We start from the raw sequence: 25,604 nt of genomic DNA, 5'->3' as shown, positions 1-25,604 counted from the left end.
CATAAATCTGGCACTTAATATCATAGAGATATTCACATTAGAGACCTCCATATGTAGTGACATTGCCTCAATAAAAAACATTTCTAGGCCATAGAAAGGTATTACAGGGGTCCATGGGACACTGGGAAAACCTCAAAAAATATTTTTGTAGAATTCCTAAAGATACAGTGAGACACAGTTTATTACTTTCTTTTATGATGCGTCCTGAGCCATGAATATCTATATCTAAATAATGCAGAATACGGAGATTTCTAGCCACTAGGAATCAATGTCACAGAATTGCTTCCCTCGCACCCCCGAAGACACTTAGAATCCCCAAACATCCTTCAACTACACAATGGTAACAGGACAGCTAAGCAAAGCTGATGTATGGAGCGGTAAGAAAGTCTGATTTCTGCTGAAACACTGCCCTCTTTTTTGGTACTTTAAAATATTTTTCTTAGGTATTTACACTAAAACTTTATAGGCATTTTAGTATTCGAACATTTAAACCTTACTCATTCCATGATTATATTTCTATGATTTTAAGGTTACTAATCTAAGTTTGAAAAAACAAAACAAAACAAAAAAGAGCAAATAACCATGAGCTCTCATCAGAAATACTAATGGATTTCCCACAAGGCAAACCAAGAGCTTAAGGAGTCTCATTGAAAAGAAATAAAATTGAATTCTCATTTTGGGCTGTGGAAAGAATAACTATGTGTTTCTGGAACTCCCAAGCAAGCCTAATCTACCTAGCTGGCCCCCCGCCAGGCTTCCATATGCAGCCTCACATGAACATCTGTAGAGGTACTTTGATTGAAAATACAGGCGGTGGCTAAAGGGTAAAGTCATTCAGAGTTGCCATATATATTCATGAAGGACAAGAAAATAAAATGATAGCATTCAATGCAAAAATACAATTTAGCCAGCATGACCATTAAAAGTGAGCGAATGAAAGACGCTGATGCAATCTGAGCAGCTGTGAGATAAGATTTAGCACTCCCTGGGCCCAGCCATCCTTCATCTTTTCCTGTCTTCGGTAAGAACTGTCAGTTGGTTTCCCACAAGATACTGGAAGGAGTAAAGGCCACTGGGAAAAATGGCAGCATGGAATACAGACCCTAGCTTTCTGATTCAAATGACCTTTTCTCCCCCCATGAGTCCTCTATAGCTGTGGTCAATACACTTTCTGTGAATTTATAGTGGAGAATTATGTAACATTTGTAGGTGCTTTTGTTTTCTAAATATCCCATATCTAAAGCTATAAATTGCAACTATATAACTTCACAAAACTCCAGGATAGGATAAACACGACATGAGCACATATTGCTATATGCTCCTATGCCTGGAATTTTGTTTCTGTGTTGTTGGTCTGTTTTTGTTTTATTTTCTATTTAATGTGGAGCAATTCAAAACATTAAAAAAGTACCAAAAATGTAATGATGAGTCTCCAGAATCAAGACAGGAGGAAACCAGGAGTAAAATAGATCCTTGTCTTATTCATTCAGAACTTGATTTCTTTTCTAATAAGAAGACATTTTCCCCCCAACTACCTTTTAATCAAGGTTTCTTTCTATTGTAAAGCTATTATCACATAGTCAGCATCTCCTAGTTAAACACACACACAAACACAGAGAAAGCAAATGTATTAGTTTCCTATTGTTGCTGTAGCAAATTACCGTAAATTTAGTGGCTTAGATGACAGATATTCACTCCCTGCCAGCTATGAAGGTTAGAAGTCTAAAATGGGTGAGCAGCACCAGACCTTCCAGAGGAAGGTGATGATGTTTCCTTGCGTTTTGCCCATCTTCTGGAGGCCGCTCTCATTCTTCGGCTCATATCCCTTTCTTCCATCTTCAAAACCAACAGTATAGCATCTCCTCTCTGATCTCCTGCTCCTGTCTTGTAAGCACCCTTGTGATTACAGCAAGCCCACCCAGATAATCTAGGATAATCTTTCCATTTCAAGATCTTTAATTTAACCACAGCTCCTTTTGCCACATAAGGTAACACGTGCACAGGTTCTGGGGATTAGGACACGGGCATCTTTGGGGGATGAGGAACATTATTCTGTCTACCACAGAAATTAAGAGCTAAATATTTCCACCCTCTGTGATTTCAGGGAAAATAATCACAAACGATTATGGACTTCATGATTTCAAACCCTTTTACCCTGACCTTCTTAACAAACTAGGTAAATTCTGCCTGGCAAATCTAGTTTTCAGGCTGTTTTTGTAATTAAAACAGTTACTGAAACACAACCACGTCCATTCATTTGTGTACTGTCTGTGGATGCTTTCACACCAAAGCAGCGGATTAAAATTGTTGCAACACAGACTACACAGTCTACGAAGTCCATATTATTTCCTATCGGCTCTTTTTTTTAAATTTTTTTTTTCTTCAACGTTTTTTTATTTATTTTTGGGACAGAGAGAGACAGAGCATGAACGGGGGAGGGGCAGAGAGAGAGGGAGACACAGAATCGGAAACAGGCTCCAGGCTCCGAGCCATCAGCCCAGAGCCTGACGCGGGGCTCGAACTCACGGACCGTGAGATCGTGACCTGGCTGAAGTCGGACGCTTAACCGACTGCGCCACCCAGGCGCCCCTCCTATCGGCTCTTTAAAGAAAAAGTTTTCTGACAAATAATTATTAGCTGTATTTTTAATTGTTGGTACTGAATTTCAACTTCATAAGGCTACACAAAAACTTGATCATGGTTGAATTACCCAATAAAATGGTATATAATTTTTATTATTGATCATTGTCATAATTGTAATTGCTATTTGGATATCATATATCAGTGTTTATTGGCTTTTACAGGGCATTATGCCAAATACTTAATATACAAGTTCATTTGATACACTTACAACATTCCTAAGTATTATCTCCAATTTCCTATCTAGAAATGGAGACTAAAAGGATGAGTATCTTTCTCAAGTATCATCTCAAGATGGCTAGTAAGTAGAAACCTTACGTTTAGACACAAGTCACTTTAAATTCAAAATATATATGGTCCTAATCTCTCTTTATTTCTCTGTTGTATGTTCATTTTACTTCATCATTATAACTTTGTCTTATTAACATTTCCCACTGAAATTAGTATATATGCACACATATGTAGCAATTATGGATCTTTTTTCTCTCTGATGCAGGATGCTAAAATAAATAAGACAAAATAAAATAAAAGGTACAGAAAGAATCTCAGGCTTGAAGGTCCTTAGACCCCTGCCAGCTTTACACACTTGCCAACCCCCCTAAACTGCATCCTTCTCCACAAGTGTCATTTGTGAGCCCAACTTGAGATAATATGCATGATACCACTTTGAAACCATTGGGCATTATACTGACATTAGTTCTCAGTGCTCTTTAGTCCAAGCATGATTTTGTGAGATGCAAGAAGTACCCTGTGAAGCTACATTTTATTACCTGGAGAGCACTCTTAAGAAAAGGCAAATTTGAGGACATTTATGTTTTTATTCGTGGAATTTCGTATGAGAGAGTGCCTATGTTACAACTTTTTAAATTTTTTTTTTTCAACGTTTTTTATTTATTTTTGGGACAGAGAGAGACAGAGCATGAACGGGGGAGGGGCAGAGAGAGAGGGAGACACAGAATCAGAAACAGGCTCCAGGCTCCGAGCCATCAGCCCGGAGCCCGACGCGGGGCTCGAACTCACGGACCGCGAGATCGTGACCTGGCTGAAGTCGGACGCTTAACCGACTGCGCCACCCAGGCGCCCCAACTTTTTAAAACACACTATCAGGCTCTCAGGATCCCAGCTCTCCAGCTTACTACATTTACACGAAGACAGTATTTCAGGGTTTTCTAAAGATCAGAGCAGGTATCAAAAAAAGTTTATAAAAGAATGTACAAAAATATCTTTAAGAACTGGCGTAATCATCCATAAACACAACTCAACTTAATTTTTATATTTCGTTTTATAATAGTCAATTCATGATTTAAGGACAAAAATTATGAGTATGTTCATTATGTACTATAGACATAATTTAGGCTATTATTGTATTAAAATTGTTGCTTTATATTATTGAACAGTATTTACTGAGTCATTTTTAAAAAATCATCTTTAGGGGCACCTGGGTGGCTGAGTCGGTTGGGCGACCGACTTCAGCTCATGTCATGATCTCACAGCTGGTGAGTTCAAGCCCCGCATTGGGCTCTGTGCTGACAGACCCTGGAGCCTCCTTCGGATTCTGTGTCTCCCTCTCTCTCTGCCCTTTGCTTGCACTCTCTCACTCTCTTTCTCTCTCAAAAATAAATAAATATTAAAAAATATTTTTAAAACATTTGCCTTTTTAAATTTTTTCTTGTTTTTTTTTAACGTTTATTTTATTGTGTTTTGTTGTTTTGTTTTTTGAGAGACAGAGAGAGAGTGAGCAGGGAGGGGCAGAGAGAGATAGAAAGAGAAAGAGAGAGACACACACACACACACACACACACACACACACACACACAGAATCTGAAGCAGGCTCCAGAGTCTGAGCTGTCAGCACAGGCCCTATGGGGGGCTCAAACTCACAAACCGTGAGGTCATGACCTGAGCCAAAGTTGGATGCTTAACCAACTGAATCACCCAGGTGCCCCCCCCCCAAAAAAAAAATCGCCTTTGAAGATTTCCTGCTTGTGTATCAGGTGGTATATACTACAACCGAATAGTATTCTGGCTATACATTCTGGACTTTACAGAGTAAATCTGTCAGGAGAGTACAGATCATCAAGCACAGGAGAGTGCTTGTTTTAAGCCATGAGGCTTTGGGTTAATTTGTTACAAAGCAATAGATAACTAAAACAGTACATAAAATAGTTGCATTAAAATGCCAAAAGCTTTACATTTCTGCATATCTGTAATAAACTGACCACTCCTTATATATAGCTCAGCCCTCATATTATTGTACACTAATATACATTAGATAGGGATTATCACAACATGAACCAAAAGCATATATTCATGATAAGTAAATATTATGCACAAGAATGCTCATATCTCTCAAAGGGCGTTGGATTTTATTATTCATTTTACTCCATCATTCCAACACTGTCTAAATAGGCTCGATATTTGTAGTCTTATATATAAACCAAATCAACTAAAATATGTTTACCTCAAACACAGAGAAAGGTTGGTTTTACCCACAAACGATTACTTGCATGTCAGCCAACATAACTCAGTATCAAGTTAAAGGAATATTTGTGCTAGAAAGAACAGCAGGTCTCTTAAAATTCACAAATATGGTAGCTTTCTTTATATCTCATGAAATTGTATTTAGGAATAATTTCCTTTGCTTCTCTATGAATACGTGAAATATTTAGAAATGTTATTTTTCCATGCAGCCTAAGTAAAGAAGGGTAACAATATATGAATTGTAAAGAAAGCTTCAAGATGCACCAAAGAGAGATCAAATGTTTTCCTTACTTTTTCTCTTTGCCTTAGCCCATAATAAAGAGACTAGCTTGTAGCTCAGTATCTATCAGCAGTTCTTGGCCTAAGGGCATTAAAAGATTTAATAACTTTTCAAGTTTCCTTGGAATCCATTTTCCAAATTCAGTTTGGGTTTCAGTTCTTCCATGAAAATTAAGAATTTCAAAGGAACCAGGCAAAATGCATTTATCTGGAACAATGTATCTTTTTGCTAAAAATCTCCTATATAATAAATGTCTAACCATACAGGAAAGTGACTGAATGATGTGATGTGGAATTATAAACAGTGTGGGCCCAATGTCCATTGGTTGCTACCTGCTACAGATGGTGATTTTGGTTTTAAAGTAGATTAGTTAGTAGTTTTATAACAAGTAGGGAAACAATGACAGTAAACGTAAGCAATAATGTTGAAATAGTAAGAATTAAAAACTACAGAACTGAAATATCACTTGAAGTTGGTAGCTAATGTTATGACACACTTTCTAGTGATTCCAGCTCTTAGAGTGTATTGAGAGTTAGGTTTGTATGAACACCATTAATAGGATAAGGGAATTGGAATTAGTATTATGTTTCAACGCAGAAACTTTGGGGTGTCAGTAATGTGTGTTTAACAAGCTGTCCCGGTAATTCTGATGAATGCTAATATCTGAGAAAGCCTGGCTTTAGACCATAACTATACCACAAAGATCACAAAGTCAAATGCAATCAACATTTGCCTAGAGCTTCTGTTTTCTTTCTGGGAAATTCCTTCTTAGGATACGAGCAGGCATGACTATTATTGACAAACATGCTTTATGTTCTGACCCTCAAGTGGAATATTTGCATGAAAATTAAAGCTTGCAATTTGTGAAGGAATATACTGTCCTAGAATTGGAAGGGGTGTTCAATAAGCTGAAAGGTATATAACTAAGAAAGAATAAAATACTGTCGTGTTTAAAATTGGGGTAGATCAAGAGTTCTATTTCCTCTTGGATATAGATAGCTGGAACTAGTGTTGCTTCTACCCTAACAACAAGAAAAACCCGTGTCAACTTTAAAGATCACTTTGCTGAATACGTCAAAGAGCTGATGTCATTAGTCAACCAAGTAATATGCAGTCCACTGAATCTCAGCCTCCTCCAAGGAGAGAGGAGACACAAACACCTGTTCACCAGTGGCGGACCCTGAAAGGAAGAGATGCTGGGTGCCATATAACTAGGTAAGAAGTCTTTGCAATAAACTGGTAGAGGTCAGGTGTGGACTCAGGGAAGAGTCCAGAGGCCCTGCGAGCTGTAGACATAGGGGAGTTTGCACCCACTTGCAGTCTCTTCTCCATGGACCTCAATCTCCTGCTCATGAGAGAAATTGTGGGCACAGCAGGAGAAGGCTAAGTGCTTTCCTCAGTGTTGCAGGCTTGGAGGAGGAAAGTGGTCACTGCCATGAGCAAAAACATGAAGCCCAGAGGCAGCTTTTCTCTGAAAAACAAACTGTAAACCTCTGGGAAAGGGAAAGAAAACCGTCACCACCAGGGCAAGGACAAAGACTCACAGAAGCCAGGGGAAAGGTAAAACAACAATGACAATGACAGAAAAAAAAAAAAAAAAAAAAAAAAAAAACACAACACAACGAGCCACTTTTTCCCCTGGGGAACTGCTGGTCACAGGTTCTTAAGGCAGCAACAATAGAGACTTGCTACCACTATAGAAGGTCTTCTCTCATGGAAGACCAACCAGAGATAGAAGATGGAGTTTGGTCACCACAGAGAGAAGAGGCAGGACTGCTGAGGAAGGCCATTTCCAAGACCTCAACAATCGGGGCCTGTTTAAGGTGCAAGCTGTACTAAGACAACGGAGAACTCCTTGCCTTCCCCACTGGAGCAGCGAATACCAAGTAACAAGAAACTGGGGGAAGGAAAAGTATGGAGAGAGAAATAAGTCATGGTGGAGATGAACAGGGAAGCTAAAGTAGCAGTATTGCAAAATGCCTCTGAAATCCCAGCCTCCAATCTAAGAAAAAGGTATTCAAGGCCAATGTCGCATTGAAGGTGATGGTAGGAACTAGAAAACCCACACTCAGCTTTACTGACTAGATTCCTCAACACCAGCCCCTGCTGTACCCACACATGTGCTAACAGCCTCCAGAAGAGATGTGTCTACTTCCAGACATAAAGTCTCTACTGTTATCCACATAATGTCTGGTATTTAATAAAAATTATATGACAAACAAAAAGGCAAGAAAAACAAACCAAAAAAAAAAAAATCGCACCACTAAGAGAGAAAATAACCAACAGAACAGACTGAGACATGACCCCGATGTTTAAACTATGAAATGGAATTTAAAGTAACTATGATTAATACGCAAAAGATTCTAGTAAAACTGCAGACAACATACAAACAGTTGGGAAATTTCAGCAAAGAGATGGTGTTATGGACTGAATTGTGTTCTCCCCAAATCCATACATTCAATCCCTAGTTCACAGTGTGGATGTATTTGGGGATAAGGCTTTTAGGGAGGTGATCAAAATTAAATGAGGTCATACAGGTGATGCCCTAGTCCCATAGGGCTAGTGTCCTTGTAAGAAGGTAAGAAGGCACCACAGCTTACTGTGTCTGTGCATACACAGAATAAAGTCTACCATAAACTGAGTGGCTAAAACACACAAAAAATACTGTCTTATAGTTCTGGAGGCTAGAATTTCAAGATCAAGGTGCTATCAGGTTTGGTCATGCCTCTTCTCCTGGCTTGTAGGTGGCCACTTCATTGCTCTACCCTTACATGGCCTTTATTCTGTGTATGCACAGACACAGTAAGCCATGGTGTCTCCTTAGGAAGAGGAAGTCTAAGGATATCAGTATCCATCTAAAAAAAGGGCAACTACGTGATGCAAAAATGACATTCCACAAGCCACAAGGCAAAATTAATTTTATAAAAAATACATATGCTTTGTTTATGAGGTATACAGAATGGGCACAGCCAGTGCTATGTTGGGTTTAGGCTGATAGTCATTTTATTTCTTTCTTGCTGAATTTCTGATGTGTTTTTGTTCATTTACTGTCCCCATTTGCAAATATCATTACCAATAACATGTTAGGAAATAGAGCCTACTGTTTTGCAGTAACGCTGATAATGCCTTTTAAAGCATCCAGGATAAGAACACGACATGAGAGCTACATGGCTGTCATTACTGTCACCTTGATCTAGGAAATCAGGGATTTATTTAGTGTAAGTAGGAAAGCATAAGAAAGTATTTTCCAGCGGCCCACTAATGCAATTCAATTAAATAAACATTCAACTTATCTCCGTGTGCTAGCCACAAAAGACAAGGGCAGTCCACTTAATAGAAAGAAGGATGAGCTCACTTACTAATTTGATCCGATGGCCAGGAGTGGTACTGATTTCCCACGTGCATTCCTTCCTGCTTGGGTACTTGTCTGGCCAGTTTGGACTGGTGATGAAGCCACTTGGACTGTGGATCTTCTGTTCGCACTCAGCTGTGCCAACAAGGATAATATAAGTCAGTCTGGAAATCTAGCCCAGGGTTGGTTTAGCAAGAAAGTAGCCCATTTACCCACTATCCCACTGAAAGATTTTCCTCAGTACTAACTAATCACCATGCCAATCTCTGTTATCACAGGCATCTGCCTTGGCAAACATGTTGCTGAGCATAATCAGGCAATGTTTGTTTTCTTGCTCACATGAAATTGTTTACAATGAATCAGATAGATGCTTCAAAAAATGAACTATTTTAAACTGCTAGATCTGAAAGCTCAGATTTTAACAGAGCAACATATACTGACATCAAAGCTATCAACGCTTGGCATGTACAAAATATTTGAGTGCAATGCCACAAACGGGGTTCAGTGGACTACACCATTTTCAATTCATTTTTTTCCCATTGGCAGAAACATCATTTACAGCTAATTGACATCATTAAACCATTTTATGGATCATGTGTTTACATTTTCCCTCACCCTTAGTTAAAGTAAACACTGATATCTAAATCATAGTTTTAGCTGCTAAACGAAATGAACCCTAATTTCATCAAAGTAAAATGAAGCGTTAAGGGGAAAAATAAGTAAACAGCTGCTAGTCATGGAAATAACTTTTAAACTAATTTCAAAGATTATTTCATTCATTTAATATGAAATTTCTTTTATGTTTTTCACAATAAAATAACCTTACCTTAAAAGAGACTACTCCACATTGTTTATATCAAACTTCAAAAATTTTTAATATCAAAAAAATATTTAATATCCTCAGGCTGTGTCCATTCTCTGTAATTTATGAAGCAGCACCCTACCCATTCTAACTTAGACTGGGAGTTTTTTTTTTTGTTGTTGTGTAGTAAGTTTCCTATGAAATCCTTTCTTGAAAATATTTAAAAATATTTAATTTTTAAAAATATTTAAAAATAGGCAGAGAAATAAGGTATCTAAATTATATTTGCTACTTGTGAGCCACAGGGTATATTCATACTTTGCAAAAGCTGTCTCTCTCTCTTTTTTTTTTTTCTGAATTATCTTCCAATGCTGTGAAATAACTGGACTATTCCCCGGCCTGTTTATTCAACAAAAAACTTTACTCAGTTACAAATATCAGTCTTCATGGGTTTATCTTCTCATATAGAAAGTGAAAAAAGGAAAAAAGAAATTCTTGTTTGCATATGATTCTGGTTAATATCATTAGCTCAATGAAAAAGCAGAAAAAATAACCCTGACATGTGACAATATTTGAAAGAAACTGAATGGAACAAGGGTCAGTTCAGGATATCCTGTACAATTCCAATGTTAATACAAAGACCTGCTATCTAACTGTGATTCTAGCCAGGGACGTACCAATCTGTACGTGCTAATAACTAAAGTTATAAAATCTGCCATGGTAATTCTTTCAAAATGGGCACAAATCCAATTTAAGTAGAAAATTCAGGTGCAGACCCTCTAAGAATGAAATAAGAACTGAATAACTATTTCTTGTTTCCATCTAGCTCATACTGGTTAAGGAGATACAGATAATTGTTCTTATAAAACTAGAATATTTTAAGAGTTTAGGACCAAAAATGAATAGACTAATATTGTGCTATTAGAAGGCTTTTTTTTTTTTTTTTTGGCCAAAATCATGACTTAAAACTTTAAATGGCACCATTTTCAAATGTCTTTCCTCTGGTAGGCATTTGAGTTTGATACTACTGGTATTTACAGTGCCATTGCTCATGTAGCATAGATGAGATATTTTGGGGAGGGAAATTAAACCAAATGCAAAACATTTAGCAGAAGTCAAGTTTAAATGTGGAGACTGTTACAGGGTCTGTTCTACGAGGACCTGGGGATAATGTGGTGCTTTTCTGATTGCCAGATGGCATCACAGCCACTTCTATATCTGTTTATACAAAGTTATTCGAATGCCACCCGTGTGTGAAGTGCAGAACTTTTGGGTATTATGAAGTTTCCATTAGTAGGCTTGGATATCTGAACACCGTACATGTTTTTTGTTTTTGTCTTTGTTTTTTTTTTGACATTTGAACAGTCAACAATGATATTACTCATTGATATGATTAACTCTACTTGGAAGCAGTGCTTTACCCAAACTGCATGAAATTCTGGATGTTGTCAAGAAAAGAACACTCCCTTCGTACCTTCCTTGCAGTCATGTTTATTTTCATGCAGCACAAATCCATTACGGCACTGACACATGTAGCTCCCCATTGTGTTGACACACTCATGTTGACAACCGCCATTATCCTTAGAGCATTCATCTTTGTCTGGTGAAAAGATAACCCCACACTTAAGTAAGTAGCTTTAAAAACAAAGGATATCAAAGGGCAGTCTTTTAGTGCAGTTAACACTGGCAAAGGGTAAACTAAGTCACAGCTTTCTTTGTTGCCAACATAAAAAAATAAATAAATAAGTAGAGTGTCTTAGTTTTACCCACTCCTTGTTTAGCTTGGAGCCTTATACCATGAATTGAGTGTCTAAGACTATTGGCTGTAGGATGACAACCTGTAGCCTTACGCTCCGATGCTGGAGTAGGAGTTTTGAGTAGGAGAGAGGAAATGGATGGATCTTTCTCCAACTAATCTTAAACATTTATTGCCAATTTTTAAAAACAAATTTAAAATTGTGAGTGGTTTGAATAATTGCAAGAACTGGCATTTAAGTAGAGGGAAATTCTTCAATACATTAGCCATGGTGTATAGACAGAGGCTAAACAAGGTTCCAAAACTTGTGTATAATCACTTTTAAAAAAAAATCACTCAGCATACCTACTGCAGTTGATTTTTTTTGTTAACTTTGCTGTTATGGTTAGCACTAATGAATCTGGACACTTCATAACAGTCCAAGACAAAACAAAATAAAACAAAACAAAACAAAACAAAAGTATCATCAGATTATCCTAAAGAAGTAACTTAACTTATATATTTTAAGCAAATATACTCCAGTAGACCAGTTTATTAATAAGTAATACCCTGAAGAGGCTTTTAGTGTGCTAGAAGCAAAGGTTAGAATAGGAAATATGAGCTTTAAGAAATAGCCAACAAATTCACTACAGGGAAAAAAGCCAAACTAGATTAGCAGGCAGTCAATCCAGTGAGAGGCATCAGCCACCATACTATGTCACTCAGCTGTCATTCCATGGCTGGCTTGTCCATTAAAGTCAAAACTGGCAGATTGCTCCTGACACACACAGATGATGACACATCACTCAGACTTTCATCACTCCCACAGCATAGAGAACAAAAGGACACATGACAGTTATATCAGAGGTTGGCTAAATTCATAATTTCTACTGTCAACTGATTTTTCTAGTGAGAATTTGTGAGCTCATGGTGGCACCCAGATAGCTAAAGCTATTTTTGTATTTTTATCAAATCAATATTCACTCTATGGAAATGGGTTTAGGAAAAACTTTTTTTATCAAAGAATCTGATAGTAATTTTTAAGGATGCATCTATTTTTTTCACTTTTGGAGACTGATTACATGACATAGCACACACATGGGATACATTCATGTATTAGTAATATCAGAATACTCAAAATGCATACAGACAGTCCCAAAGTTTTATATAAGAATCAATATATCTGTGATTTATGTGCTATCTTTAACACCTCCCCTACACTTTTATTTATTTTACTTACTATGTAGCCTAAGAAAAAGAAAAAAGAGTAGAATAAAGACAATTTTTCTCTAACAGTGCATCAACGTGTATAAGAAATCAGAAGTTAATATAGAATTAGCCTCCTAAAATTAATTTTAGAAAAATTTAAAATCATTTCAAAGCTCCACTCTCTTAATTGTGTCAACAGGGAAAATCATGGTTTATGAGTTATGAATGACTTCTGCAAAACAGGGGGATGGCAAGCCATACTTCTTACCATGATGGTGTCAGCTAATTCTAACGTGACTTTCCAGAGACTCTTTAGTTAAGATGCTTCATATGTATACACACATATGAGTGGATGTAGAAACTCACTTCATCTTTGTTAAATGGAAATAACCAAGTTAAAATTTCTGGTGCCAGCATTACTTACTCTGAAACAGACACATATTTCCCATGAAAATGTTTAAATAATGAATGTCTGGTGTACTTAAAACAAAACTTGATAGAGTGAACTTTAGTTGTACTATATGTCAACCAGACATTTTTTTAAGTTTACTCATTTATTCAGAGAGGAAATGGGGGGGGAGCAGGCACAGGAGAGGGGGAAAGAGAGAGGAGGAGAGAATCTTAAGCAGGCTCCATGCCCAATGCAGAGCCCAATGTGGGGCTCAATCTCACGACCAGGAGATCATGATCTGAGCCAAGATCAAGAGTTGGACACTTAACTGACTGAGCCTAGGTCAACCAGATTTCCAAGAGTTCTTTGGAAATCTAACAACTGCAAGCAAATTAGTTTAGAGAAAATGAGTTTCCATTTACAACTGACTGGTGAACAGAGTTATTAACTGCTCAGCGACAAACCCTATGATAGCAGGGACTGCTGGAATTATCTTTTTATCTGGAGCTGGTTTTAATTTAAAAATAAGTTTTTATTTATAAATTTTAAAAATAATTTTTAGTGGAAAAATAAGAAGGAGGGGAAGAAGAGAAAGAGGAGAAAGAAGATTTTATATGGTCATTATTGTCTAAGTAACCATCGTATTATTTTCCAGTTTCCTTGTTGATTGGTGTTTCCTGCCTTCATCTCCACATCTGATGTGCCAAATATAATCAATGTCACAGGAAAATTAAGAGTAATAAAAATACAATGTTAGAATATCTATACTATATATACACCATATAAATGTATATATTATATATACAATGTATATATAATATATACATTTATATATATATATTTATATATATGCTATACATGCATTTCCATAGTATATATAGTATAGATATTTATATATGTACTATATATATCTATATATACAGATATATAGATATATATATATACACACTAGAGTTGAGCTAAAATTCAAAACTAGACTAATCAAAATCAAAACGGCAACTAAAAGCAGTAAAGTTATCATGCCCAGCAAAGTAGCATAGAAAACTGTGCCTCCATGTGTCAAATAATCAAATGAAAAGAGAAAATTTCAGTTAATATTGGAATACTTAAAATTATGCACACAATTTACACTGGAGAAACAAAGAAAGCTATTTATTTAAATTAATGTTGTTATCTAGGGAGTAGTGCATACAGTGTGCTTATTTTAAAAACAGTTGTTTCAATAGAAGTAAATAAACTCTTCTAATTAAAGTGAATGTAATATCTGATTATCTGTTCATAAGAAATAGCATCATAAAAGACAAATTGCACAAATATATTCTGGACTTCTTATATATGGAAGTCATCAAACTAGAGATACAAACTATTAGCACACATGATTATATTTCACTTTCCTTTTCTCCTCCTAGGACACACAAAGTACAAATATGATGAACAAGGAAAATCCAAAAGAGAGAAGGGAGGAGAATGGGGTTTTTAAATATTTCTCAGAATATCTGCATAATAAATTTAATAATTGAGAATTCTATCAACTTATTTGCAATTTTCCAGTAGTTCCATACTGTAGGCACAAAAATTTAAAAATAGTTTTTATTAGTGAGAGAAACAAATGTTTTGTTGAGTAGAAATAAAACATTTATTTTCTGCAGATGGAAATTAGCCTCCTTCTTTGGAATGGACGTATCTCCTTTCCATTCCTTCATGTTAGATAAAGGAAAGGTCCATTATTAGGAAAAAAGGAGGTGGCATTTTCCCATCAGAGGCCTTCAGAGTATCTCTGAGACTATCAGAAGCCATCAGTCTATGAATAATACATACTGGATGGAACTGAAGTGGTAACCTGTATCAAATTCTTGCAAGATTCAAAAATAAAAATTTTCTCTTTGCAGAAAGCTTCCTTGTCTGTAGGGGAAAAAAAAGTAAAGGGTCCATGCAAACAGAACAGAAACATATATGAGCAGACATACTCACACTAAATGACAAAAGATAAAACACAGGCCCACGCACACTCCCGCATAAACACATACACTCCCTTGCATACGCGGACATATACACGGCACATTCTAGTTTTAACATCGAACTAACAGTAAGTGATCATCTTCAGAACAGCACTAATGAACTCATATTACACGCTCTGTTAACTAACCAGAACTTAAAAAAAATCTTGAGGAAACAATGGCACTAGTAAATTCTACTGAGAGCTATGACTAGGACAATTCGCTCTTTCCAAAACATGCAAAACTTTAAGTATCATTAATAACAAAAACTTGTCAAAATCATAGGAAAGTCTCAATTGTTTAATTATTTGAAATTAATCACATTAACATTTGAAGTTTTCTTAGAATAATATCGGGCTGAATTTCTAAAAATATCTACAAGCATTCCATTGGAGAGTTGGTGTACAGGAGGAACAAGGTATAGAACTAACTGTAGGAAACATTAAAAAAAAATTCCTTAAAAGAAAGGCAGGGGGCAGGGGAGGAGGTGGCGACTGGGTGGCTCAGTCAGTTAAGCATCCGACTTTGGTTCAGGTCATGATGTCACACAGTTCATGAGTTCGAGCCCCGCATCGGGCTCTGTGCTGACAGCTCAGAGCCTGGAGCCTGCTTCGGATTCTGTGTCTCCCTCTCTTTCTGCCCCTCCCCCACTCTCTGTCTCTCTCTGTCTCAAAAATAAATAAATATTTTAAAAAATTCCTTAAAGAAGTAACTGTATGCAGTGAAAGCTGGAGAAAATGAAGAGCATGTCTGCTGAAATCACTTGAATTTAGAGGTAGAAAAGTCACACAGATTACTTTATGACTTCTACATCTGTCACAGACAAACTGGAAGTCAGGAAAGCTGGATTTTATTCCATTTCGGTCACTGAGCAAGTCACTGGGTCCATCAGTACTTGATCTGTGAGAGACTGCTCTTAAATGAACTTTATTCTCCAAATTCTCTAATACTTAACTCTAATTTAATTCTCACCAATACATCGTCACCTAAAGAAGAGAGAATGTTTAATTCTTATTGGCCAAATCATTTTTAACAGTCTTTTCAAATAATGAATGCTAAAATTAAATTTTTAAAAACCCATCAAGTTTGACAAATATTGCTGCTTTTGCAGGCATAAAATCCTATTAATATTTCCTTTAAGTTTAATCCATTTAAAAAAAATAACTTTCTTCTGAGAAGAATACAGTTAACTTTGCTTAACCACATAAAATAAGTAAACTATATCATGTATATCTGTGCAGATTTATGTACTTGTGTTCAAGTATAAAATCGCACAAAATTAAGTGTGGTTTTACTATCATATGAAGTAAAGTATTACTGTTAACTGAAAAACAACCTCATTCAGTTAAAAAAGATAACAGTAACATATTGTTTGACCAGATCATCTTTTAGGAAATGCTTATGCCATTTCTGATTTAGCTAAAAAACTGAAGAGGTACACAATTTTATATCATGACTTTGTCCTTATTTCCTTATTAGCTTTCCTATTACTTTATTATGTTGTTTTTAGAATATATTCTAAAATCAGTACAGTATAGGACACTTTGATTTTGGTGGTGGACCTTGTGGAGTTTCTGCTGTATAATATAGTAGTAACTCCTAAATGTTCAAGCTATAGCATTTTTCATGGCTAATGAAAGATTTTATTATGTTAATGTTAAGATTTTAAATCATAACTTATTGTGATGGTTTCTTATTTTCATCAACATGTAAGTGACAGAATTCTTTATTTTGCTAATAAGTTCTCTTAAAAGTCATTCTTCTGATTCCATTTCTTAGGTCTATAAAGTGCTTATTTAAAATGAGAAGCTATTGGCACCCCTGGGTGACTCAGTTGGTTAAGTGTCGACCCTTCATTTTGGCTTGGATCATGGTCTCAGTTTTGTGAGTGCTGACAACTCAGAGCTTGCTTAGGATTCTCTCTCTCCCTCTCTCTCTGCCTCTACCCTGCATGTGCTCTCTATCTCTCAAAATAAATAAACTTAAAAAAAATGAAATGAGAAGCCGTGTATGAAAATAACTGGAATATCTACGTGATTATTTTATTAAATATTTCTCTTTTGGAAATGATGCTATAAATATTTGATTTCACTGTACACATTTAAAATCTAAACATATTTTCTTGTCTTTTTATTCTTGATGTATCACTTAGCTGCAAGAAAGCTAGATTTTGAATAATTTTTGTTTCCAAATAATATGGAATCACCTACTATCAAATGTTGTTTCTTCTATTTATTGAATTCCTTGGTAATTATTCCTAGTATAAGACTGTGGAAAAAATAGCTGAACATGTTATATTCTTCCCCATGTTTTCATAAACTTATAGTCACTTCTGAAATATTTAGAACACTGGTTACAAACAGAATCACTTAGGACTTCATATCTCTCAATTAACATATACAATACAGTAATAACACATTTATCCCATTGTCTATTTTAAGATAATACTATTAAATAACTATAAAGTTAAAATTATAAAATTTAACTCAACTGAAAATACTTATATTAGGATTATTAACCTGTATTAGTATTGATGAAGTAATTAATGAAAGAGATGACTTTAAAAATGTCTTCACTCTCAAAGGTCAAAGTCTATTAGGTAAATGTTTGCAAATTTAGAAACATTTGGGGTAACAGTTAGAAATATGCTATGTGTTTTTCTTCTAAAGTTATTTTTGTATTTGATTTGAAAATTGAAAGAAATTGGACAAAAACTATAATGCACCGTCTTCCCACCTTAGCACAAACATTCTTGGTATTTTTATACGGCAACTTTCAGGTTTGTTCCCCTCCACATGCTTAGCTATATGCATAGCATGCAGACAGTTTGTACCTAGATTTCCATTAATGTTTTGTCACATACAACTTTATACACCACAGAATCTTTAAACCATCTCTATCGTGTGGAAAAGTCCACAAAGTGTATTTGATATAATTTATTTACCATTTTCTTCCTGTCACAAAATTAGGTTGTTTCTAATTTCTATCACTATCATAGTATATTGAAATCCTTCTTCCAGATTTTGAAATATCTCTTTATAAATATGTCTCAAGAATGAGATTTCTGAGACAACTGGAATAGTCGCTGTAAATGACTCTTGATCCCTATGCTAAATTTCTTTCTAAAGAATTTGTTACAATAAATCCAGCAATATGTTTTATCAAATACCCCAAGAGTAAATTTTAACAAACAAACAAAAATCTTTCAATTTTGTTTGTGAAATATAATATCCCCATGGTTTACATGCCTACTTTCTAATAAATATAATGAATTATTTAACTTTGAACGCATAATTATATATTATTACATTTAAAGCATTATTAGATCTCTGAAATAACATTTTTAATGTGAATAGAGCATGTCTATTAAAATAGGTGATCTTCTGTAAATTATGACTTTGTAAGATGATCATGTTTAGGACATTAGGTAAACTACGAATGTGTTACCGTCTCTTGATAGCACCACAGCAGCTCTTTATTATAATATAATGTTTTTACCTCTCCTTTCCCTGAGCAAACATCGTCCCCACCAACCTAAACTCCCAGGAAATTAAACGTGAAATAGATTAATACTCATATAGAACCACAGTATTTTAAATATGAATTTGACAAACGGCTGATATTTTTCAATGCATCACAAAGAAACAATGGAAATGTATAGTTAATGATAATTACCTTGGAGTTACAAATTATTAATCTAATAAAGAAGTGAAAAGTATATCTGTTGTTTTTCAGGTCACAGATATGTTGAGTGTAACACATAACGAAGGCTATTTGCAAAGGGCATGATGTGCTCTTAGACAAACCAGGACATGCTGGGGTTTAAATGCTTGTGGCACTGAGCCATTTACTTAACTCCTCAGCTGTTTCTTCTGTCAGGTGACTATAATAGTGAGAATATTACATCCTTATTTTGATTATTAAAGAGGTGATGCATGCCTGCATAATAAATTCTCAAAATGGAAGCTATCCTATGAACACTCGGGGTTTAATTTCCCCCTCGAAATTCATTGTTCCATTTACTTCACTACCTACATTCCACCAAACAGTCTAGACTAGACTCAATGTTACCTAGTTGATTTATACTTTTTAAATATAGCACTGATAAATACCAAAAACAGACACAATTTCCTAAAATGATCTGCATCGGTGAATATGATTTACAGCAAATTAGTTGTTATGGGCTCAAGTACTCCCAAGGCACTCAGATAATTTTACAAAGCACAGCTACACAGACAGGAACAAAGACTATGTACTCGCATGTGCTGGAGAACATCATCTTCTCTATGTCCCCTTATATTTGTATCATAAGAATTAAAGTAGCATGCTGTATATTTCAACAGTATCGTTCTAAAGACACAAACAATCTGTCTTTACAATTTGAAAGTTTTTCCCGACCAATAATATCAGATAATGAGTTTTAAATATTCTGAGTAACTTTAAATTTAAGCATCCTTTGCCACCAGTATATGGAGAATGTATCTTTTAAAAAGGTAATTATTTAGTAAAATGTCGACTATGGTACAGTGAAAAGGATCCTGAATATCATTAATATTATGATACAATTTATTCACTTTATAATTTCCATTTTTAAAATAAATATTTTGGCGGTTCTAAAATAAGAACCCTTATCTCTAACCACTGAGTCACGTAAAATTTGTAAAACATGATATGCAGAAAATAGTGAAGTCTAAGAAAGCCTTGCTTTCATCAAATTAGGATATTAAAATGCTACTTTGAATAACATAAATCTTAAATGAAAGCCCGAGATGAATTTTTAAAAGGCAATTAAATCTGGGGGAAGAAAGGCAAGGTGAATAAGACAGCCAAGATCCCTTGTATTTTGAATGTACTTCTGTGTATGACGTGGACCTCAATGGAGTTTGTGAACCATTAACTTCAATTACACTGAAAACCCCAAACAAACCCCGGGCACTGTAAATCTCATTAATTTTAAACACATGGGGACTGGAATAAATGGACTTTGAATTAACTCAATCCAAATTACCTAATATTAAAACATAATTGGAATTCAGTTGCTTTAAACTGCTTGCCAGTCTGAAAGGCAGAATAGATTGCTATACTAGGGTTTATTATAATTTTATCTACTTTTGAAGTTTCAGAATATTATCTTTATAAGTAAAGTATGATTCCAAAATTGGAAAAATAAAAGGAATTTTCACTGATATTTCTGTATATTTCCTTAAAGTTGAGGGATGTTCTAACAAATACAAGCTCTAGAAGAGGGAAATTTTACTATGAGTTGGTTAAACTAAATATTAAATTCCAAACAGAAGGGTCAACTGTTAAATATACCTGATAATCTCTTATTTTTAGTAAAATTATAATTTCAATATTTGTAGGTTTCATACTATAATCTTTTCTATAGTGGCAAGGCAAAGTATGATTTTAATATCAATTTAGCAGTAAGAATGAAAATATAATAAAAGGAATAAGAAAAAGGTTGTTAAATAATAAGACCAAAAAATGTGTTGGTAAAATGAGATCAGATATTCCAAAAACAAAGATAAACCATTTTGAAAAAGCCTGCCACTTTTTCAAAGTCTTGTATCATAATCCCCGTCCATTTATAAAGTCACCGTATGAAAACACTGTAATAACTTTGTGTTATTTGTATTAGCCTTCATAAAATTTGATTGTTAAGCGTTTAAGAGCTACATTTTATCAGGGCCCCAATTATTAACCTTCTATTTTTTAGTAAAAAAAAAATTGTTAAACCTACAATAAATGTTCGTGCATTCTATGTCCCTCCAAGTTACATTTACAGAAAACTATGAAGAATAGATAATAATTTAAGCCAATCCACCTTGAAAGTCCACGATATACACATGGAATATTGATACCTGAGAAGAAATGTGCTTTGAAGCCCTTCTTGGATACAGTGTTGTCAGATCTGAATTCAATTCTCATATTGTTGAACTGAGATGTGATCACTTCAGGCACTTCGGCACCACAAAATTTGCCATGCAATTTAGACTCCGAGGAAAGGCCACTCCAAATCTCCACATAATCATATTTGCAAACCTAGAAAAAACAAAATGATTACAGACACCAGATTTTAAGAGTCTCATGCTCTACTGACTGAGCTAGCCAGGCACTGTATAGTCACAGATTTTAAAGTGTCAGAGGATTGACATTCATTTTTGAAAAGTCTACTATTTCTTTCTCTCTTTAGTCCTCTGGTAGTCAAATTGGAATTAACAAGTAAACAAAAAAAAAAAAAAATCAGAGAAAGAGTCCAAATATGAGGTGGATGGCATGAAAAATACTAGTGAATTTTGCTCTGAATACTTATTTGTATATACAAATGTGTGTTTGTTTATATGTATTTACAACATATTTTTTTTCCCAAAGAATAGAGTTTAGGAGAACTGAGATGAATATTTGTTGAGATAATGGTGCTGATGGTCACAAGAACATCCTTTGCGGCCTTAAAAAAAAAAAAATTAAATGTTTAAATATTTTCACTAGGAACTGTGAAAGAACTTGTGCTGTCTTAGTTAACGCTGACAACAATTACATCGAATTGACCATTTAGGGACACCTGGGTGGCTCAGTAGGTTAAACATCCGACTCTTGGTTTTGGCTCAGGTCATGATCTCACATTTTGTGAGTTCGAGCCCCACATCGGGCTGTGTGCTGTCAGTGCAGAGCCTGTTTGGGATTCCGTCTCCCTCTCGCTCTGCCCTTCACTTGTTTGCTCCCAACCTCTCTCTCAAAATAAATACAGATAAACTTTACAGAAGAAAAATTTTAAAAATCTAAAAAAATTGGTACATTTGAAGTCTATAAAACAACCATTAACAACAGAAACCTTCCTTTCTACCGTAAAGATAAGAAAACTGAGGTTCAGAAATTTTTAAATAAAAAGTCCAAAATTATACTTATCATACATGGCAGTTTAGTGAAAACAGCACAGAGTTTGCCTTGGTCGAGTGCTGTCTCCCAGAAACGCTGTGTCCTAATCAGAAGAGTACCCTTAGGAAATTTCAAAGAAGACACAGACACTGTGGTATACAAGAAAAAGGATACCTCGTCTTTCAAATTCATCAAACAAATTGATACTTCTTAACTTCTTTGAGTTGCTAGGCACTATAAAGTTACTCTGTAGCTATACCATACAATTGCAAACAAATAAAAACTCTATGTAGTCGAATGGAGAGGGGAACTTACACTAAAATAAAGTAGACTCATTCTGTTTTATATGTAACGCACTAACAACACCAAAGTGGAAGAAGCTACGTGAGTGCCAGGCATTCTTAAGCAATTTTATGGCTACTCTAACAGATGTTTCCATAATACACTTCTCCAAAGTTCCAAGAGAGCACATTCTAAAGAATATATCTTGCATGAATGACCTTATTACATAAATGTGTAATTAGCAAGGTTTAACAATGCATATGATTGAACCCTGGGGCATGATCTGTACTTTGCAATATGTCAACTCAAATTGAAGTTTCTTGTGATATTAATTAGGTGATAAATAAGCAAAAGGTTGTTAGGAAAAAATTAAAAGTTTACAACTTCAGCCTCTGTTTAGAGAGGGCTCTGGCACAGACTAGGAGAATGTTACCAAGGTTAAAATTGTTTGACATCATCTTTCCTTTGGATATCAATATAATGAATACAACAATGGACTTTCAACTCTGTCCGATATTCTATAAGTCAAGTTTTTGCTCATGTCTTTATTTTAAGTAAGCAAGACATCAAACCACAAAAATACACAGAATTCTGTAACAGCCTTCCACATAGTAATATCATTATAAGTTTAAGAAACTTGGGATATCTTATCGAGTTTATAGACGGTCCTTCAAGGAATAAAGAACACAGCACCCATGGGAAAAATGCTTTCAGAATACAGTGACCCATTTATTTAAAACCACGTATCCCCCCATCCTCTTGAATACAAACTTCTAGCCTTCCTAGTAACATCTATCAACTAATGAATCAAAAATGTTGTATCTGTCACAACTAATAGCTTCAGGGGAAACTGACAGAGCAGAAGTCATTCAACACTAAGTTCATACCACATCACAGAACTGGTAGGGAGATGATCATTTTCAAAAAGGGTCGCTCATATGAAACCTTTTCTAAAATTGCTATAAAAATCTGTTCTTCATTTCAATATTTCTCCAAATTTCAGGGAATTATTAAAGGAAAATGATATGTCATGTGGACAGAGTATGTTAGAAACATAAACAGTTTTTGCCATCATAAAATGTACACATGATGTAAGGAAGGTCTCAAAAGAGACCAGCTGAGCTCTCATTTCTATAATTCTCTGAAATACATAAGTTCATCACCTTTCAGATTTTAATTTCCTTTAAGGAAACACAAAAGTCAGGAACTTCTTACCTCAAAACCATTAGTAGGACTAAAAAAATGCACACGAGTGCCTTGATGGACTACTACAGGCAGAATTAAGAGAAAAAAAAATAAAAGGAATTAAGAAAAAATAAAGAAAAGCAGGAGGGGGAAAAAAACAAAGATACATATACAAAGACAAAATAATGGTGTAAAAATCCCTAAATATTACCAACTATTATTTCCCAGGAGAATAGATACATTATATTTCTGTTATCTCACTTCTTTATAAGTGGTCAACATATATATGTATGTATATGTGTGTGTGTGTGTGTGTGTGTGTGTGTGTGTGTGTGTATATATGTCAGAGACAAAATAATTTTTGAGTTGATTTTATCATACTTAAAAGTTTTAAATCATGTTTGTTTTAAAACGATCACAGAAGTCATTGGAAGAAAGGATATGGAAGTTAGAAAATTAAAAAAAAAAGAAAAGGAAGTGGGAAAACTCAACAAAACTGAAATTAAACCAATGTTGACCAATCATACAAAGGACACAGTCCTAAAAGTTCTCATTTCTAGACTTGACATTCCATTCGAATTTGGTGTGTGTGCACTAGCACGTAGGAATTCTCAAATAAATGATTTCACTTGTTTGAATGTGGCCACCTGGCAGAAAATGGGTCCTTTATTACAATAAGCTATATTTTGTAAAGGAAAGAGAGTCAACTAAATGCTTCTTTGATTGAGATTAAAAAATTAATCTTTATTTATAATCATGAACATGTTCATAATGAAAAACTACTTAATACTGAAAATATACTCATCGCCACAAGTAAAATATAGCAGGTTATTCTAAATGGCTTCTTCCCCCACTTTATTTATTTCAAAGAGTTGGGGGAGAGGGGCAAAGGGAAGGAGAGAGAGAATCTTAAGCCAGCTCTGTGCTCAGCATGGAGCTCGACATGGGTCTCAGTCTCACGACCCTGGGATCATGACTTGAGCAGAAACCAAGAATTGGATGCTCAACCAACCCAGGAGATAGCTTAAATAGCTATTTTTGTTTTGACTCAAGCAGTGGATATTAGTTGATTGATGTTTTTAGAAAAGTCTCTGTGACATGAAGCTGACCTTAATTTTTCCATATTTCTTGGATAAATCAAGCTGTATAATAATACACTAAGTAAAAACTCCCTCTAGGTAATTTTCAGTCTCCCAGAAAGTCTAAAATATCATCCAATGTTGTGGCATCTGGGTGGCTCAGTCAGTTAAGTGCCCTACTTGGGCTCAGGTCATGATCTCGTGGTTCACGACTTTGAGCCCCACATTGGGACTCACTCTCCAGCTCAGAGCCTGGAGCCTGCTTTGGATTCTGTGTCTCTCTCTCTGCCCCTCCCCTGCTCACACTCTGTGTCTCTGTCCCTCAACATAAATAAACATTAAAAGATTTTTTAAAAAATTAAAAAAAATAAAATAAAAATAAATATCATCCAATGCCAACAGAAATTACAAACAGTTGCAGAAATGAACAGTACAGCAAAGACTATAACATCTATATGACTGTACTTCTGTAACCCTTCCCTCCTTCCCTCCTTCCTCCCTTCCTCCCTTCCATTTACCAGGTTGTCTTCAGAGGTTCCCAAAACACAACAGAAAAAAAATTGTATTTATTATTCACTTACTTCATTGCCTTCCAATTCAAAAAACTCAAACTTCATAGAAATTCTGTATTGGGTTGGTGCAACCACTTGCCACACACAGTTTTTATTAGGAGGGTACTCCTTGGGCCAGCCTGGAGTGGTTATAGTGCCATTAAGTTTGGTAAGAAGTCCGCCACAAGCCGCTAGAAGGAAAGAAAAGGACAAAGTTTTCTCCTATAGAGTCATTCCCTTCTTAGCATCTTTCCATTGATAACCAAACATCTCAGCATTAAATTTCAACCATCTTCCAGATTTTTCAAAATCTAGAAAGCCTCAGTCTCGGCTCCTTAGTTTTTACTACAACTATTTTAATTATCTAATCCCATTTATAAGGCACTAATTTGTAGTTTTGGATCCAAACAAGCTACGACTGTATAACAACATTTCAGATCACTTTAAAGTTAGGAAAACAACATAAAGAAAACTGGGTGTCAATTCTCTTATCTTTTCAATGGGTAGTATAATACCTACACAGTATGGTTGTAAGCATCAATATAGGCTGATGTAGTGAGACCAAAATCAGTTATTTATCTCTTCAAACTCATTTTGCCCAAGATGAGCAACTCTTGGGAGTTAGTGAGCCAGCAAGCTGGATACACTAGAGTAAATAGATCATATTTGTTATTTGAAAACCTCATTTAACAACTGTTTTTCTTCCCCTTTTGGATGATCTATTTAAAAGAGGTACTATTT

The 25,604-nt window shown here is 35.2% G+C and overlaps 1 protein-coding gene across 2 annotated transcripts in view; it reads right to left on the bottom strand.

The window, feature by feature from the left end:
• The window catches only part of TLL1 (tolloid like 1), a 209,684-nt gene that overhangs the window by 16,083 nt on the left and 167,997 nt on the right, over nt 1-25,604 (bottom strand). For both annotated transcript variants that reach the window (XM_078445632.2, XM_078445633.2), the window contains 4 exons: nt 24,894-25,054; nt 20,752-20,932; nt 11,030-11,155; nt 8,761-8,888 (listed from right to left, as the gene is read on the bottom strand). In XM_078445632.2, coding sequence (XP_078301758.1) covers nt 8,761-8,888; nt 11,030-11,155; nt 20,752-20,932; nt 24,894-25,054 — 596 coding nt within the window. The remainder of the gene's footprint in view (nt 1-8,760; nt 8,889-11,029; nt 11,156-20,751; nt 20,933-24,893; nt 25,055-25,604) is intronic.

Source organism: Panthera onca, chromosome B1 (genome assembly GCF_046562875.1).
Source record: "Panthera onca isolate mPanOnc1 chromosome B1, mPanOnc1 haplotype 2, whole genome shotgun sequence".
NCBI classification, from domain to species: domain Eukaryota; kingdom Metazoa; phylum Chordata; class Mammalia; order Carnivora; family Felidae; genus Panthera; species Panthera onca.
Note: the sequence above shows the minus strand (reverse complement) of the source record. Positions and strands in the feature narration are given on the sequence as shown.